The sequence below is a fragment of the Ranitomeya variabilis genome, chromosome 1 (genome assembly GCF_051348905.1).
Source record: "Ranitomeya variabilis isolate aRanVar5 chromosome 1, aRanVar5.hap1, whole genome shotgun sequence".
NCBI lineage: Eukaryota > Metazoa > Chordata > Amphibia > Anura > Dendrobatidae > Ranitomeya > Ranitomeya variabilis.
Genome location: NC_135232.1, coordinates 303,445,706 through 303,461,127, shown reverse-complemented (window position 1 = coordinate 303,461,127; position 15,422 = coordinate 303,445,706). Strand labels below are relative to the sequence as shown.

Sequence of the window (15,422 nt, the reverse complement as noted above, 5' to 3'; positions counted from 1 at the left end):
CTGTTAGATCCTATAGGCTGGGTCACTGACTGGCAAGTCCGACAGCCAATTATTGTACAGGTCCAGATTGGAGGGCGGAGTTACAAAGATTACTATTTTTTTTTGCGGGAAAATCCAGCGTGTACAGGACCCGGAAGTGTAATAATACGTGTGAGCCGGGGCGGCGCCTGGTGTGGTGGTACCCGGCTGCTGTGCAGTACCATGGTCCTCCTGTGTAGTACCATGGTCCTCCTGTGTAACATGAGGGCGCGCCTGTATGATGGCCGGAGGCTGCAGAGTGTGATCCGAGCCTTGTGTTACTCCTCTCCCCAGGTTACTCCCGTGAAGAAGAGCAGACACCCAGAAGAGGACCAGACCCCTGCAGTCGTGTCCCCTCCTCTGAGCCCGGAGCAGCTGGACCGGATCCAGAGGAACAAAGCTGCAGCACTACAGAAACTCGCAGCTCGCCATGTTCCAGAAGGGTTCGGGGACAGCTGGCGGCAGGAGCTGCTGGTGGAGTTCACCAAGCCTTACTTCACCAAGGTAGCGTCCCAAATATCCGTGGTCGTCTGTACGATCACCCCTGTAAGGCTACGTTCACATTTGCGTTCGTCGGGCGTAGTTTCGGCGACGCATAGCGGCGCATGCGTCATGCGCCCCTATATTTAACATGGGGGCGCATGGACATGCGTTGTCTTGCGTTTTGTGACGCATGCGTCATTTTTGGCGCAAGCGTCAGGGCGCACAGGACGCTGCATGTTGCATTTTTTTGCGCCGAAAATCATGCCAAAATTGGACGCATGTGTCACAAAAAGCGGCGTTTTGCATGCGTTGTGTCGCCGACGCTGCGCCGCACAACGCAAATGTGAATGTAGCCTAACCTGGAGCCGTCACCTTATTCTCCATAATCCTAGAAATGTAGGGTGTTACCGAATGCAGCCTGTTCTTGTGCAGTCTGCCAATCAGTGCTGGGCTTTACAGAAGACATGCCCCTCTGGTAACGCCCAGTTGTCACTTAATAAATATTCAGGGAGAATAACAGGAATGGCACAATGCAGACTTCTAAAGTATACGAGCCAGCAATGATATTTCATGGAGAATAGGATTATTTTAATACCGATCCATCTGGACAGTTAACAGATCCTCTTTACCTTCTAGTCGTCTAGTATATTAAAGGGGTTGTGCCCTCTAAGTAGTAAGGCGTGCGGTCACTCTGACGAACCATGATATTGTGCACATCCACACTGTCAATAGCGCCCATGCGATTGGGCAGTCACGTGGCCACATTTATACATGGTGACGAGTCCCATCCAGCGTTTTCTCATCACTTCTATTCAGCGACATTGGATGAGACTAGTGGACACATGCGGTGTGCAAATCGTGATGACTAGTGTTGAGCATTCCGATACCGCAAGTATCGGGTATCGGCCGATACTTGCGGTATCGGAATTCCGATACCGGGATTCCGATACTTGCCGCGTATCGGATACCGGAATCGGAAGTTCCAAGATTCAAAATGCAGAAATCCAGCCAATGAGAATGATTCCAAGTGTGGGCACATCCTGTTTAGCATGGAGGGCATGAAACTACTGGCAAGGCTGTGATTGGCTGCTGAAATGATGTCATGATGCAGTTTAAAAGTCGCTGGCGCCATTTTGCGATCACTCTGCTGTGAATTCAGTTAGTGACAGGACGCTGTTTGCTGACTGAGGGACAGTTTAGAGATAGCGATTTGCTTCTTTGTGCTTTCCAAAGGCTAATTTAGCAACCGCTGTGTTCACCTACTATTCACCTTGCTTTTGCCTTGTAGCGCTGTTTTCACAGCGATCTGCAAGGTCTGTGTGTGTGTGTGTGTGTGTGTGTGTGTGTGTGTGTGTGTGTGTGTGTGTGTGTGCAGCCCACTCTCTAGTCTGAGTGCAGCCACATAGGCCATCCATAGCTGGTTGTATTCAGTTCAGGGAGGGTGGTTCATTGCCTCATACTGTTCTTTTTTTTTTTTTTTTTTTTCAAGTAGTGTAGTCTGCTGCTAATTTATTCAAAAAAATCCTATTAGTGTCTTTCCACCCGTCTCCAGCTAATTTGTGGAAAAACACTACATAGGATAACGTAGAGGAGGGTTTTTGGGCCTTGCAGCGCCGTTTACGTCTGTCTGCACGGTCTCCGTGTGACTGCAGCTCTATCTGTTGTCAGTTCAGCCCCCAAAAAATAAATAAATAATAAAGTTCACCAAACACACCAGTTACACCACTTTACATTTGTGTAGGCCACATTAGCTCATATTAAAGTCTAGTCCACACTTTAGAAAATTAGTGTTTCTTATACCTGTTAGGAGGAGTTGCTCAGGAATAAGCACACAAAGCCGTTAGTACTTTTCTGCTTATCTTTATCAGTCAACCAAGATGAAGAAGGCAGTGAGTAAGGCACGTGGGCATGGGAGCGGAGCAGGGAGGGGACGTGGGGATTCTGTGCCTGCTGCGGGCACCGGTGACTCATCAGCACCCACATTCACCAGGCAACAGTCGTTCATGCGCAGCTTTGTGTCAGAGCGCCGTACACCGCTGCTGCGTGAAGAACAAATTGAAGCCGTTGTCGGATGGATGGCAGCTAATGCATCAACTTCAATTAGTGCCACATCCTCTCAGACACAGAGCACTGGAGAGCAGCCATCTGTCTCTTCACCACCTGCCAAATTGCCCAGGCAGACAGAGAGCCCAGGACAGGAGCCGTCTCTACTTCTGTTCTCTGAATCTCTTGGCTTGGAAACGGGTCCAGCCAAGCAGCATTGGAGAAATGGAAGAAGAGGCAGGGTGCAGTGATGCCCAACAGCTTTTTCTCTCTTCCTCTGAAGAGGCGGGTGGGCCAGTGGCTCCGGTCACCACATCGCAGGCCGCATCAGCTGATGATGACACTCAGGTGCCACTTACTGGTGCGTGCTCTGCTGCTGAGACTACCCAGGAGGAGCAGTTGGGGGCAGAGGGTAGTGTAGATGATGAGGTCCTTGACCCATCTTGGCGTGAGGGACAGGAAGGTGGTGGGAGCAGCTCTGAGGAAGAGATTCCCCGTACGACCCAAAGAGGGAGAGGGAGGGGGAAGACTGCGGATCCTGCAGCCTCCGCTTTGGCACCCGTTAGGAGCATGTCTCTTCCAAAAGCCAAAAAGGGCGCTCCCAAGACTTGCAGTGCCTGGTCCTTTTTTGACACAGTTGCAGATGACATTTGCTATGTCAGATGCAAGGTGTGTCATCAAAAAGTCAAAAGAGGGAAAAATGTCAGCAACCTCAATACCTCCAACATGTGGAAACATGTGCGCACCAGGCACCCGGCGGAGTTAGAAAAACACACTGAAGAGCTAGGCCAACCAACAGCGGCAGCTACCACCTCTTCAGCTCGTGTTGCCTCTTCCTCTAGCTCACACGCAGCTGGTTCGGCTTCCTCCCAGGATCGCCGTGGAAGAACCTCTGGCCCTGTTGTCCAGAGACCCGCTGTAATTCCACCCGCAGCACCACTTTCCCAGTCATCCACACACTCCCAGCCCACTCTACAGCCATCGGTAGTACAGGCATGGGAGAAAAGGCGGCCTTTCTCGGCAAACCACCCACGAGCACAGGCTCTGACTGCAGGCATTGCCAAACTTCTTTCACTGGAAATGCTGTCATTCAGGCTGGTGGAGACTGACAGCTTCCGTGACTTGATGTCATTGGCAGTCCCACAGTACAATGTGCCCAGCCGCTTTTACTTCAGCAGGCAAGCCGTCCCTGCCCTGCACAAGCATGTGGAGGGACACATAAAACACGCGCTACTGAACGCCGTCAGTAGCAAGGTCCACCTCACCACCGATGCGTGGACCAGTCAACATGGACAGGGGCGATACCTGTCCCTCACTGCCCATTGGGTTAATGTCGTTGAGCCGGGTACAGACCGTGCGAGTGGCGCAGGACGTGTCCTGCCCACTCCAAGGATTGCAGGAATCCATTCTGTACGCATTGACTCCTCCTCTTACACCAGTTCCTCAGAATCATCGCTGCAGGAGCCGTCACAGTCCACCTCCACATGGACCCGTGATGAACGTGTACCTGTTACGACCGACATGAGCACAGCCGTGGCCAAACGTCAACAGGCCGTCTTGAAATTAATTTTTTTGGGGAATCGTAGCCACACAGCGCAGGAGCTCTGGAATGCCATCAAGCAGGAGAGCGATGTGTGGTTTGTGCCAGCGAATCTCCAGCCAGGCATGGTAGTGTGTGATAATGGCCGAAATCTGGTGGCAGCTCTGGGCCTCGGCAACCTCACTCACATCCCATGTCTGGCACATGTGCTCAATTTGGTCGTGCAGAGCTTTTTGAGGGACTATCCGGATCTTGATGCACTGCTGCACAAGGTCCGCCTAGAGTGTGCTCACTTGCGGCGTTCCAGCACGGCAAAAGCGCGCATTGCGGCTCTGCAGCGCCGACACCGCCTGCCGGAACATCGCATCATATGTGACCTACCTACCAGGTGGAATTCCACGTTACATATGTTGGAGCGGTTGTGTGAGCAGCAGCAAGCTGTAATGGAGTACCAGCTGCTTCAGGCGCAAAGAAGTCGCACTCAGCGCCGTACAGACTTCACAACCACAGAGTGGGCCACTATGAATGACGTCTGCCAGGTTTTGCGTCCCTTTGATTATTCCACGCGGATGGCGAGTGCAGATGATGCACTAGTCAGCATGACTGTCCTCCTTATCTGCCTGCTTGAAAAATCACTGCAAGCGCTAAGGGATGATGTTGTGGAAGAGGTGGAGGATGAGGATTCACCATTTCCATCATCTTCTGGACAGTCAGCACCACGTGGTTCCTCACAAATGCGTAGGCAGGGGACAGTTTGTGAGGAGGATGAGGAGGAGTCAATGGAGGAGGAAGACGTCCGTCCAGAGGAGGGAGTTACCGAATTGTCCAGTACTCAGTGTGTACAGCGAGGGTGGGGTGATGACGAGCAGGCAGAGATCACGCCTCCAGCAGGGGACAGCGTTTCTTGGGCAGTTGTCAGTCTGCAGCACATGGTGGATTACATGCTGCAGTGCCTGAGAAACGACCGCCGCATCGCCCACATTCTCAACATGTCTGATTATTGGGTGTTCACCCTCCTCGATCCTCGCTACCGGGACAATGTAGAAAGCCTCATCACACCGTTGAACCGGGAGCGAAAAATGCGGGAGTACCAAGACACACTGGTCAATTCCATCATCTTCTCCATTCCAACTGAGAGAAGTGCTGCTAGTGCATTCCAAAGCAGCTCAGTGCGTCCAGGCAGTGGTGGAGGCTCTGCACAAAGAGGGAGCAGAAGCAGTGCCTCTGCCCAAGGCAAGACCAGTATGGCCCAACTGTGGCACAGTTTTCTGTGCCCCCCACAAAAGTCTACACCATCACAGACGGCTCCAGTCAGCAGGAGGCAACGGTTCCGTCAGATGGTGACAGACTACATGTCTTGCCCTCTTGCTGTACTCCCAGACGGCTCTTCCCCTTTCAAGTTTTGGGTCTCAAAGCTGGATACATGGCCAGAGCTAAGCCAGTATGCATTGGAGGTGCTGTCTTGCCCTGCGGCCAGTGTATTATCGGAACGTGTCTTTAGTGCTGCAGGTGGTGTACTAACTGACCGTCGCATGCGACTATCCTTCGATATCGTTGACCGGCTTACTTTCCTGAAAATGAACAAGGCCTGGATCTCGCAGGAATTTGCCACTCCTCCTCCTGATTAAATAATTAGGTCACTGTATACGTTATCCAGGTCTCCTGTTGTGTTCATCTTTCTACCACCTGAACTTAAATTCCTGGGCTCCAACACCGCCAGTTGAGGCTCAGAAGTGCCGTCTGCACAGTCAAAACATACGACCCAGTGTTATTGGGTTTCAGTAACGTCAGCTGATCCCCAGCTGTGTAGCCGGCAATGTGTCATGCGACCGCCACGCTGACACAACAACTGAAATGTAAGGGAATCTGTCCCCCCCCCCCCCCAAGGCGTTTGTTACTGAAAGAGCCACCTTGTGCAGCAGTAATGCTGCACAAGGAAAAGGTAGCTATTTTGGTTTAGCTCCTTGCACACGCAGAACTTAACACTTATAAAATGTGTCCACTGATACCGTAAAACCGTCCCGGAGGTGGGACTTTCCTTCGTAATATGACGCAGCACAGCCGTCATTCCTACCCCCCCGGCGCTGCGCCCCGGCTCCTCAGCGTTGTTTGATTCCGTCCCGGAGCCTGCGCTGTTATGTTATCCCGTGGCCAGGCACACTTAGCGCTGCCCGTCTTCTGGCATCATTTGGTGTCAGGATGGCTGCGCCTGTGCGGCCGCGCTGGCCGAGAGCCCGCCTCGCAGTGTCTTCTGATTTAATCCCACTGGGGGCCTGGGATCCATGGACATGCGCATTGCATATCTGAACCTCCACCTCTCACTCATCTCCCTATGGCTTCTTCAGACTGTTCGGTGTCAGCTGGTCCCTAATAGCATGCCACGGTCGTGACACCGCACAGTCTTAAGAAGCCGTAGGGAGGGGAGTGAGAGGCGAGGATATGCACTGCGCATGGCCATGGATCCCAGGCCCCCAGTGGGATAAAATCAGAAGACACTGCGAGGCGGGCTCCCGTCCAGCGCGGCCGCACAGGCGCAGCCAGCCTGACACCAAATGATGTCAGAAGATGGGCAGCGCTAAGTGTGCCTGGCCAAGGGATAACTTAACAGCGCAGGCTCCGGGACGGAATCAAACAACGCTGAGGAGCCGGGGCGCGGCGCCGGGGGGGGGTGGGGGGTAGGAATGACGGCTGTGCTGCGTCATGTTACGAAGGAAAGTCCCACCTCCGGGACGGTTTCACGGTTTCAGGGGACACATTTTATAAGTGTTTAGTTCTGTGTTTGCAAGGAGCGTGATGAAAAGAGCCACCTTTTCCTTTTGCATCTTTTGTGCTGCACAAGCTGGCTCTTTCAGCTACAAACGCCTTGGGGGGGGGGGGGGTTAAAGGTTCCCTTTCGACTTTCTCAGGCTTCGGCCTACATTGTGTTCCTCTGCTTTTCCACCTGTCCCTGGGCTCCAACACCGCCAGTTGCCGTCCAGAAGTGCTGTCCGCACAGTCCCAACAGTCGCTCCTCTGTTATTGGGGTTCAGTAACGTCAGCTGTTCCCCAGCTGTGTGTGTGGCAATCCCTCCTACCTCCTCCACCTCCCCCTCCTGTCCCTGGGCTCCAACACCGCCAGTTGCCGTCCAGAAGTGCTGTACGCACAGTCAACAGTCCCTCCTCTGTTATTGGGGTTCAGTAACGTCAGCTGTTCCCCTGCTGTGTGTGTGGCAATCCCTCCTACCTCCTCCTCCTCCACCTGTCCCTGGGCTCCAACACCGCCAGTTGCCGTCCAGAAGTGCTGTACGCACAGTCAACAGTCCCTCCTCTGTTATTGGGGTTCAGTAACGTCAGCTGTTCCCCAGCTGTGTGTGTGGCAATCCCTCCTACCTCCTCCTACCTCCTCCTCCTCCACCTGTCCCTGGGCTCCAACACCGCCAGTTGCTGTCCAGAAGTGCTGTACGCACAGTCAACAGTCCCTCCTCTGTTATTGGGGTTCAGTAACGTCAGCTGTTCCCCTGCTGTGTGTGTGGCAATCCCTCCTACCTCCTCCTCCTCCACCTGTCCCTGGGCTCCAACACCGCCAGTTGCCGTCCAGAAGTGCTGTACGCACAGTCAACAGTCCCTCCTCTGTTATTGGGGTTCAGTAACGTCAGCTGTTCCCCTGCTGTGTGTGTGGCAATCCCTCCTACCTCCTCCTACCTCCTCCTCCTCCACCTGTCCCTGGGCTCCAACACCGCCAGTTGCCGTCCAGAAGTGCTGTCCGCACAGAGCCAAACACCTCGCCAATGTGTTAGTGGGGTTCAGCACCGCCAGCTGTTCCCCTGCTGTGCAGCCGGCAACGTGTACTGCGACCGCCACGCAGGCACAACAAGTTAAATTTAAGGGAACCTGTCCCCCCCCCCCCCCCCCCAGGCGTTTGTTACTGAAGGAGCCACCTTGTGCAGCAGTAATGATGCAAAGGGAAAAAGTGCCTCTTTTCGTGGTGCTCCTTGCACATGCTGATCCTAACACTTATGAAAAGTGTCCCCTCCTACCGTGATACCGTCCGGTTGGTGGAACTTTCCTTTGTGATGTGACGCAGCACAGCCGTCATTCTTACCCCCTTGGCGCCGTGCGCCGCCTCCTCAGCGTTGTTTGAATCAGTCCCGGAGCCTGCGCTGTTAGGTTAGCCCTTGGCCATGCACACATTTTGCGCTGCCCGTCTTCTGACATCATTTGGTGTCAGGCTGGCTGCGCCTGTGCGGCTGCGCTGGCCGAGAGCCCGCCTCGTACTTTCTTCTGATTTAATCCCACTGGGGGCCAGAGATCCATGGACATGCGCAGTGCATATCTGAACCTCCACCTCTCACTCATCTCCCTACGGCTTATTCAAACTGTGCGGTGTCAGCTGGTCCCTAATAGCATGCCACGGCCGTGACACCGCACAGTCAGAAGAAGCCGTAGGGAGATGAGTGAGAGGTGGAGGTTCAGATATGCACTGCGCATGTCCATGGATCTCAGGCCCCCAGTGGGATTAAATCAGAAGACAGTACGAGGCAGGCTCTCGGCCAGCGCGGCCGCACAGGCGCAGCCAGCCTGACACCAAATGATGTCAGAAGACGGGCAGCGCAAAATGTGTGCATGGCCAAGGGCTAACCTAACAGCGCAGGCTCCGGGACTGATTCAAACAACGCTGAGGAGGCGGCGCACGGCGCCAAGGGGGTAAGAATGACGGCTGTGCTGCGTCACATCACAAAGGAAAGTTCCACCTACCGGACGGTATCACGGTAGGAGGGGACACTTTTTATAAGTGTTAGGTTCAGCATGTGCAAGGACCATAATTAAAAGAGCTAAGTTTACCTTTTCCAGCATTAGTGCTGTACACGATGGCTCTTTCAGCTACAAACGCCTGGGGGGGGGGGGGTTAAAGTTTCCCTTTCAACTTGCTCCAGTGCAGGCTTCGGCCTACACTCTGCTCCCTCTCCTCCTCCTGCTGACCCTGGGCTCTAACACCGCCAGTTGGGGCCCAGATGTGCTAGCTGCACAGAGCCAAACACCAGCCAATGTGTCAGTGGGGTTCAGCACCGCCAGCTGTTCCCCTGCTGTGCAGCCGGCAACGTGTCCTGCAACAGCCACGCAGGCACAACAGACCCAAAGCTGCCGCCAGTGCAGGCTTCGGCCTACACTCTGCTCCATCTCCTCCTCCTGCTGACCCCGGGCTCTAACACCGCCAGTTGGGGCCCGGTACTGCCAGCTGCACAGAGAAAAACACCAGCCAATGTGTCAGTGGGGTTCAGCACCGCCAGCTTTTCCCCTGCTGTGTAGCCGGCAACGTGTCCTGCGACCGCCACGCAGACACAAGAACTGAAATTTAAGGGAACCTGTCCACCCTCCCCCAGGTGTTTCTATGTTTTACAGCCACCTTGTACAGCAGTAATGCTGCATGTGTGCAAGGTGGCTCAGAAACGTATTCTCCTTGCACTCGTGGAACTTAACACGTCTAAAATGTGTCCTCTGTGACCATTAAAACGTCCCTCAGGTGTGATTTTCCTTTGTATTGACACGCAACAAGCTCCTTGGTAACGCTGCCCGTCTTCTGGCATCATTGTTTGGCTGGGTGCGCCTCTGCGGCCGCCCTGCCCGACACAACGCCCCTCGGTGTCTTATTTATTTTGACTGCGAGGGTGTGATTAACGGGCATGAGCAGTGCATATCTTCGCCAGGCTGTCACTCAGCTCCTTCCGCCTTCTTCAGACTGTGCGGCTTCATGGCCGCGGCATGCGATAAAGGATCAGCTGACGCCACATAGTCTGAAGCAGGTGTAAGAACCCAAGCGAGAGGCGAACATATGTACTGCGCCAGGCCATGAATCCCAGCCCCGCAGTGTTTTAACAATGTTAAGACACCGCGGGGCTGGGATTCATGGTCATCGCGAACCGCAGCGGCCGACATTAAATGAGGTCAGAAGATGGGCAGCGCTAACAGCGCTAGGCCAGGGGATAACACGACAGCGCAGACTCCTGTACAGCAAATAACAACGCTCAGGAGGCTGCACCCAGCACCAAGGTGGGATTCTTGACATCTGTGCTGCGTCTCATTACAAAGGGAACTCGCGCCTCCAACACAGTTTGACTGTATAAAGGGCTAAATGTTATACGTGTTTCATTCAGCGTGTGCAAGGAGCAAAATTAAAAGAGCAACCTTTGACTTGTGCAGCACTACTGCTGCATAAGCTGTGGCTCTTCTACTTTGTAACCCCTGAGGGGGGGTTAAAGGTTACCTTTGAAATTGGTTCAAGTAGGCTTCGGCCTACACTCTGCTCTCCCTGCAGAGCCCGGGCTCCAACACCGCCAGTTGGGGCCCGGTACTGCTAGCTGCACAGAGCCAAACACCAGCCAATGTGTCAGTGGGGTTCAGCACCGCCAGCTGTTCCCCTGCTGTGCAGCCGGCAACGTGTCCTGCAACAGCCACGCAGGCACAACAGACCCAAAGCTGCCGCCAGTGCAGGCTTCGGCCTACACTCTGCTCCATCTCCTCCTCCTGCTGACCCCGGGCTCTAACACCGCCAGTTGGGGCCCGGTACTGCTAGCTGCACAGAGAAAAACACCAGCCAATGTGTCAGTGGGGTTCAGCACCGCCAGCTGTTCCCCTGCTGTGCAGCCGGCATCGTGTCCTGCAAAAGCCACGCAGACACAAGAACTGAAATTGAAGGGAACCTGTCCCCCCTCCCCCAGGCGTTTGTACGTTTTTAAGGCCACCTTGTACAGCGGTAATGCTGCATGTGTGCAAGGTGGCTCATAAACGTATTCTCCTCGCACATGTGGAACTGAAAACACGTCTGAAATGTGTCCTCTGTGTGACCATTTAACCGTCCCGGGGGTGTGACTTTCCTTTGTAATGACACGCTGCAACCCCTTTGGTAGTGCTGCCCGTCTTCTGGCATCATTGTTTGGCTGCCTGCGCCTCTGCGGCCGCCCTGACCCACACAACGCCCCTCGGTGTCTTATTTCTTGGGACTGCGAGGGTGTGATTGATGGGCATGAGCAGTGCATCAGTTCGCCTGTCCCTCATCTCCTTCCGCCTTCTTCAGACTGTGCGGCTTCATGGCCGTGGCATGCGATAAGGGATCAGCTGACGCCGCACAGTCTGCAGCGGGTGTAAGGACCCGAGTGCGAGAGGCGAACATATGTGCTGCGCCAGGCCATGAATCCCAGCCCCGCAGTGTTTTAACAATGTTAAGACACCGCGGGGCTGGGATTCATGGTCATCGCGAACCGCAGCGGCCAACATTAAATGAGGTCAGAAGATGGGCAGCGATAACAGCGCTAGGCCAGGGGATAACACGACAGCGCAGACTCCTGTACAGCAAATAACAACGCTCAGGAGGCTGCACCCAGCACCAAGGTGGGATTCTTGACATCTGTGCTGCGTCTCATTACAAAGGGAACTCGCGCCTCCAACACAGTTTGACTGTATAAAGGGCTAAATGTTATACGTGTTTCATTCAGCGTGTGCAAGGAGCAAAATTAAAAGAGCAACCTTTGACTTGTGCAGCACTACTGCTGCATAAGCTGTGGCTCTTCTACTTTGTAACCCCTGAGGGGGGGTTAAAGGTTACCTTTGAAATTGGTTCAAGTAGGCTTCGGCCTACACTCTGCTCCCCCTGCAGAGCCCGGGCTCCAACACCGCCAGTTGGGGCCCGGTACTGCTAGCTGCACAGAGCCAAACACCAGCCAATGTGTCAGTGGGGTTCAGCACCGCCAGCTGTTCCCCTGCTGTGCAGCCGGCAACGTGTCCTGCAACAGCCACGCAGGCACAACAGACCCAAAGCTGCCGCCAGTGCAGGCTTCGGCCTACACTCTGCTCCATCTCCTCCTCCTGCTGACCCCGGGCTCTAACACCGCCAGTTGGGGCCCGGTACTGCTAGCTGCACAGAGAAAAACACCAGCCAATGTGTCAGTGGGGTTCAGCACCGCCAGCTGTTCCCCTGCTGTGCAGCCGGCATCGTGTCCTGCAAAAGCCACGCACACACTTGCTCTTGTACCTTCTGCTCCCCATCCTGGTTCCAGTACCGTCAGCTGGTTCCGGGCAGAGCCTTTGGCTTAGGTTCCTCCCTCTGGGTATCCGAGTTCCACCAACGTCAGGTGGTCCTTGGTAGTGCTTTCAGGCACGGGTACCTCCTGCTTAGTAACCGGGTTCCAGTAACGTCAGCTGGTCTTCGGTAGTTCCATTGGCTCTTGGACCTTCGGCTACCCATCCGGGTTCCAGCACCGTCAGCTGGTTCTCGGCAGTGTCTTTTGCTCTTGTACCTTCTGCTCCCCATCCTGGTTCCAGTACCGTCAGCTGGTTCCGGGCAGAGCCTTTGGCTTAGGTTCCTCCCTCTGGGTATCCGAGTTCCACCAACGTCAGGTAGTCCTTGGTAGTGCTTTCAGGCACGGGTACCTCCTGCTTAGTAACCGGGTTCCAGTAACGTCAGCTGGTCCTCGGTAGTTCCATTGGCTCTTGGACCTTCAGGTAGCCATCCGAGTTCCAGTTCCATCAGTTGGTTCTCGGCATTTTCTCAGCCTTCTTGTACCTTCTGCTACATTTCCAAGTTCAAGAGACTAAACACGATGACCCGGAAGAACACCCCTAAGATGACGACGACACCAGAGACGACAACCACCGTGATGACGACGACCCTGGAGACGATGACCCCGAAGACCACCCCGATGACGACGACCCCGGAGACGACGACCCTGAAGACCACCCCGATGACGACGACCCCGGAGACGACGACCCTGGAGACGACGACGACCTGGAAGACCGAGAAGCAGAAGAACAAGAGGCTGCAGAACAAAGAGCAGAAGAACATTAAGCATAACACTAAATATCAGAGCAAAAAATATTATCTAAATTATAAGCAGAAGAAGACTAAGCAGTGTATGGGGGTGAGTCCGTTCCTCCTCGTGGTGCCCCTGGATAAAGCCTGAAGCTGCAGGCCAAACTGAACGCGGACAAATGTAACTCTTTTGTGACAGGCAGAACGGAAGGTGTAATCTTCAAACTTTTATAGATAACAACTACGGGAATGCCTGTCACAAATAAGAATATGATGAAGAAGTAGAATATGATGAAGATAATAGTAAAATAAAAAGAATATGAACAATGTAAGAAAAAAAATAGGTAGAAGATGAAGAAGAAGATGAATAAGGTGAAGAAGTTGATGTCAAAGAAGCTGATGATGAGGATAATGAAGAAGAAAGTGTGGGAGAAGTAAAAAAGAAGGTGAAGGGCGTGGAAGTAGTGAAACATCAATATCTGACAAAATAAAAAAAAATTAACATAGTCAAAATCTTTCTACCGCCGAACGTCATAAAAAAAAAAAAAAACCTGCTATTCTATTACATTGGGCTAAACCTCTGTGCCTTTAATGTCTCCGCCACGTCCCCCAATACATCCTACATTATTCTTAGTTGTTTTCCTTCATGTAGAATGAACCTACAAGTTTATAAAGGGTTTATTTTAATTCCGATATTTTCGTCCCATTGACTTGCATTGGGATCGGGTATCGGTATCGGATTAGATCCGATATTTTGACGGTATCGGCCGATACTTTCCGATACCGATACTTTCCGATATCGGAAAGTATCGCTCAACACTAGTGATGACTGCTCACATCGGGAAGACCGGGGAGATTGTCGGTGCACATGCACCTTTCATTGATTCGCCATTCACATAGATTGGCTACAAACTTCTCTTGTTAGACGGGACAACGTATATAATAGAATTATGAACCTAAGGTTGCTCGCTGCCTACCTGCCAGGGCCATTGGCTACACAGTATTGACATCAAATCATAAGTCTGTACTCTACATTGGTCTTGTATTGTGTACATACATGTGAAGGCTCTGTAGGGCAGGTTTTAAAACTAGAAAGTGTTGAAGTGCTGGTGATGATAAACTGAGCACTTCTACACAGGGCTGTGGAGTCGGTAGGCCAAACCTCAGATTTCTTAATTTCTAGGACTCCGACCCCACAACACTGGTAACTACTGAGCATGTGCATAAAGGGCAACACAGATTCATCTCAACTAAAAGCTGAGATCCTTAGATCAGGAACAGAACAGACATAGGACATTTCGTAACTTCCCCAAATTCTTCTGAACACGTTTACAGCACATTCTGCATTGTACTACTGGACCCAAATTATTATACACTTTTGGAGTTGGTCTGTTGTATACCGACTTCACCAAAATGGACACAGATTACACAGCCCTTCTTGTACACACTGCAAAAATAGAATTATTCTTACCGTTAATTCGGTTTCTAAGAACCTTCCACGACGGCATATGGAGGTTGTCTCTTTGCCCTAATGGGGAACAGGAAACACATAGAGGTTAAAAGGACCTCTCACCTCCCACTTGCCAGTGACTTACAACTGAGACCATAGCACTGGTTTACCTTCAGAATCCCAGAATTAATCCAGGAATATGTATCGGGTGGGAAATTAGTGCCGTCGTGGAAGGTTCCTAGAAACCGAATTAACGGTAAGAATAATTCTATTTTCTCTAGTCACCTTCCACGACGGCATATGGAGGAATACCAACTAATTTGGCACTAGGGAGGGAGAACGGCCTGGAGAACTTTACGGCCGAAGGCTAAGTCCTTATTGGACAATACATCTAATCTGTAATGCTTAGAGAAGGTATGGAGTGAAGACCACGTTGCTGCCCTGCAAATCTGCTCTGAAGATGCGCCTGCTCTTTCTGCCCAGGAAACTGATGTAGATCTGGGTGAGTGGGCCTTGATCCCTACTGGAGGCAATTTGTTTTGAGCGAGGTAGGCTACCGTTATAGCTTTCATGATCCACGTAGCGATGGTACTTTTGGCTACTTTCTTCCCTTTATTTTGCCCTGAGAGGTGGACAAAGAGGTTATGATCAATTCTGAGAGCACGGGTCTGATCTAAGTACTGTAATAGAATACGCCGGACATCTAGAGTGCTAAATCTTCTTTCTTCCAAGTTTGCAGGATTGTGGCAAAAGGTTGGTAGAAAAATCTCTTAGGAACGATGAGTCAGAGATAACCTTCGGAAGAAAAGAAGGATCAAGACGAAGCACAATTGAATCATCTCTTACTAGAAGATAAGGTTCTCGTATAGACAAGGCCTGTAATTCACCAATCCTTCTAGCCGAAGTTATAGCTACCAAAAACACAGTTTTATAGGCCAGATTTTGTGGAGAACAGGAAGACAGTGGTTCAAAGGGTGGACCTGTCAGACCTTGGAGCACCACATTGAGATCCCATGGGGGAACTATGACTTGTTTTCTAGGATTCATTCTAGTTGCTGATTTCATAAACCTTTTAATCCAGCTATGACCAGGTAGATCTTAATCAA

At 52.3% G+C, this 15,422-nt stretch overlaps 1 protein-coding gene across 1 annotated transcript in view; it reads left to right on the top strand.

Moving 5' to 3' along the window:
* The window catches only part of UNG (uracil DNA glycosylase), a 110,409-nt gene that overhangs the window by 459 nt on the left and 94,528 nt on the right, over positions 1–15,422 (top strand). The window contains exon 2 of the mRNA XM_077296035.1: positions 313–522. Within this exon, the coding sequence (XP_077152150.1) occupies positions 313–522 (210 nt within the window). The remainder of the gene's footprint in view (positions 1–312; positions 523–15,422) is intronic.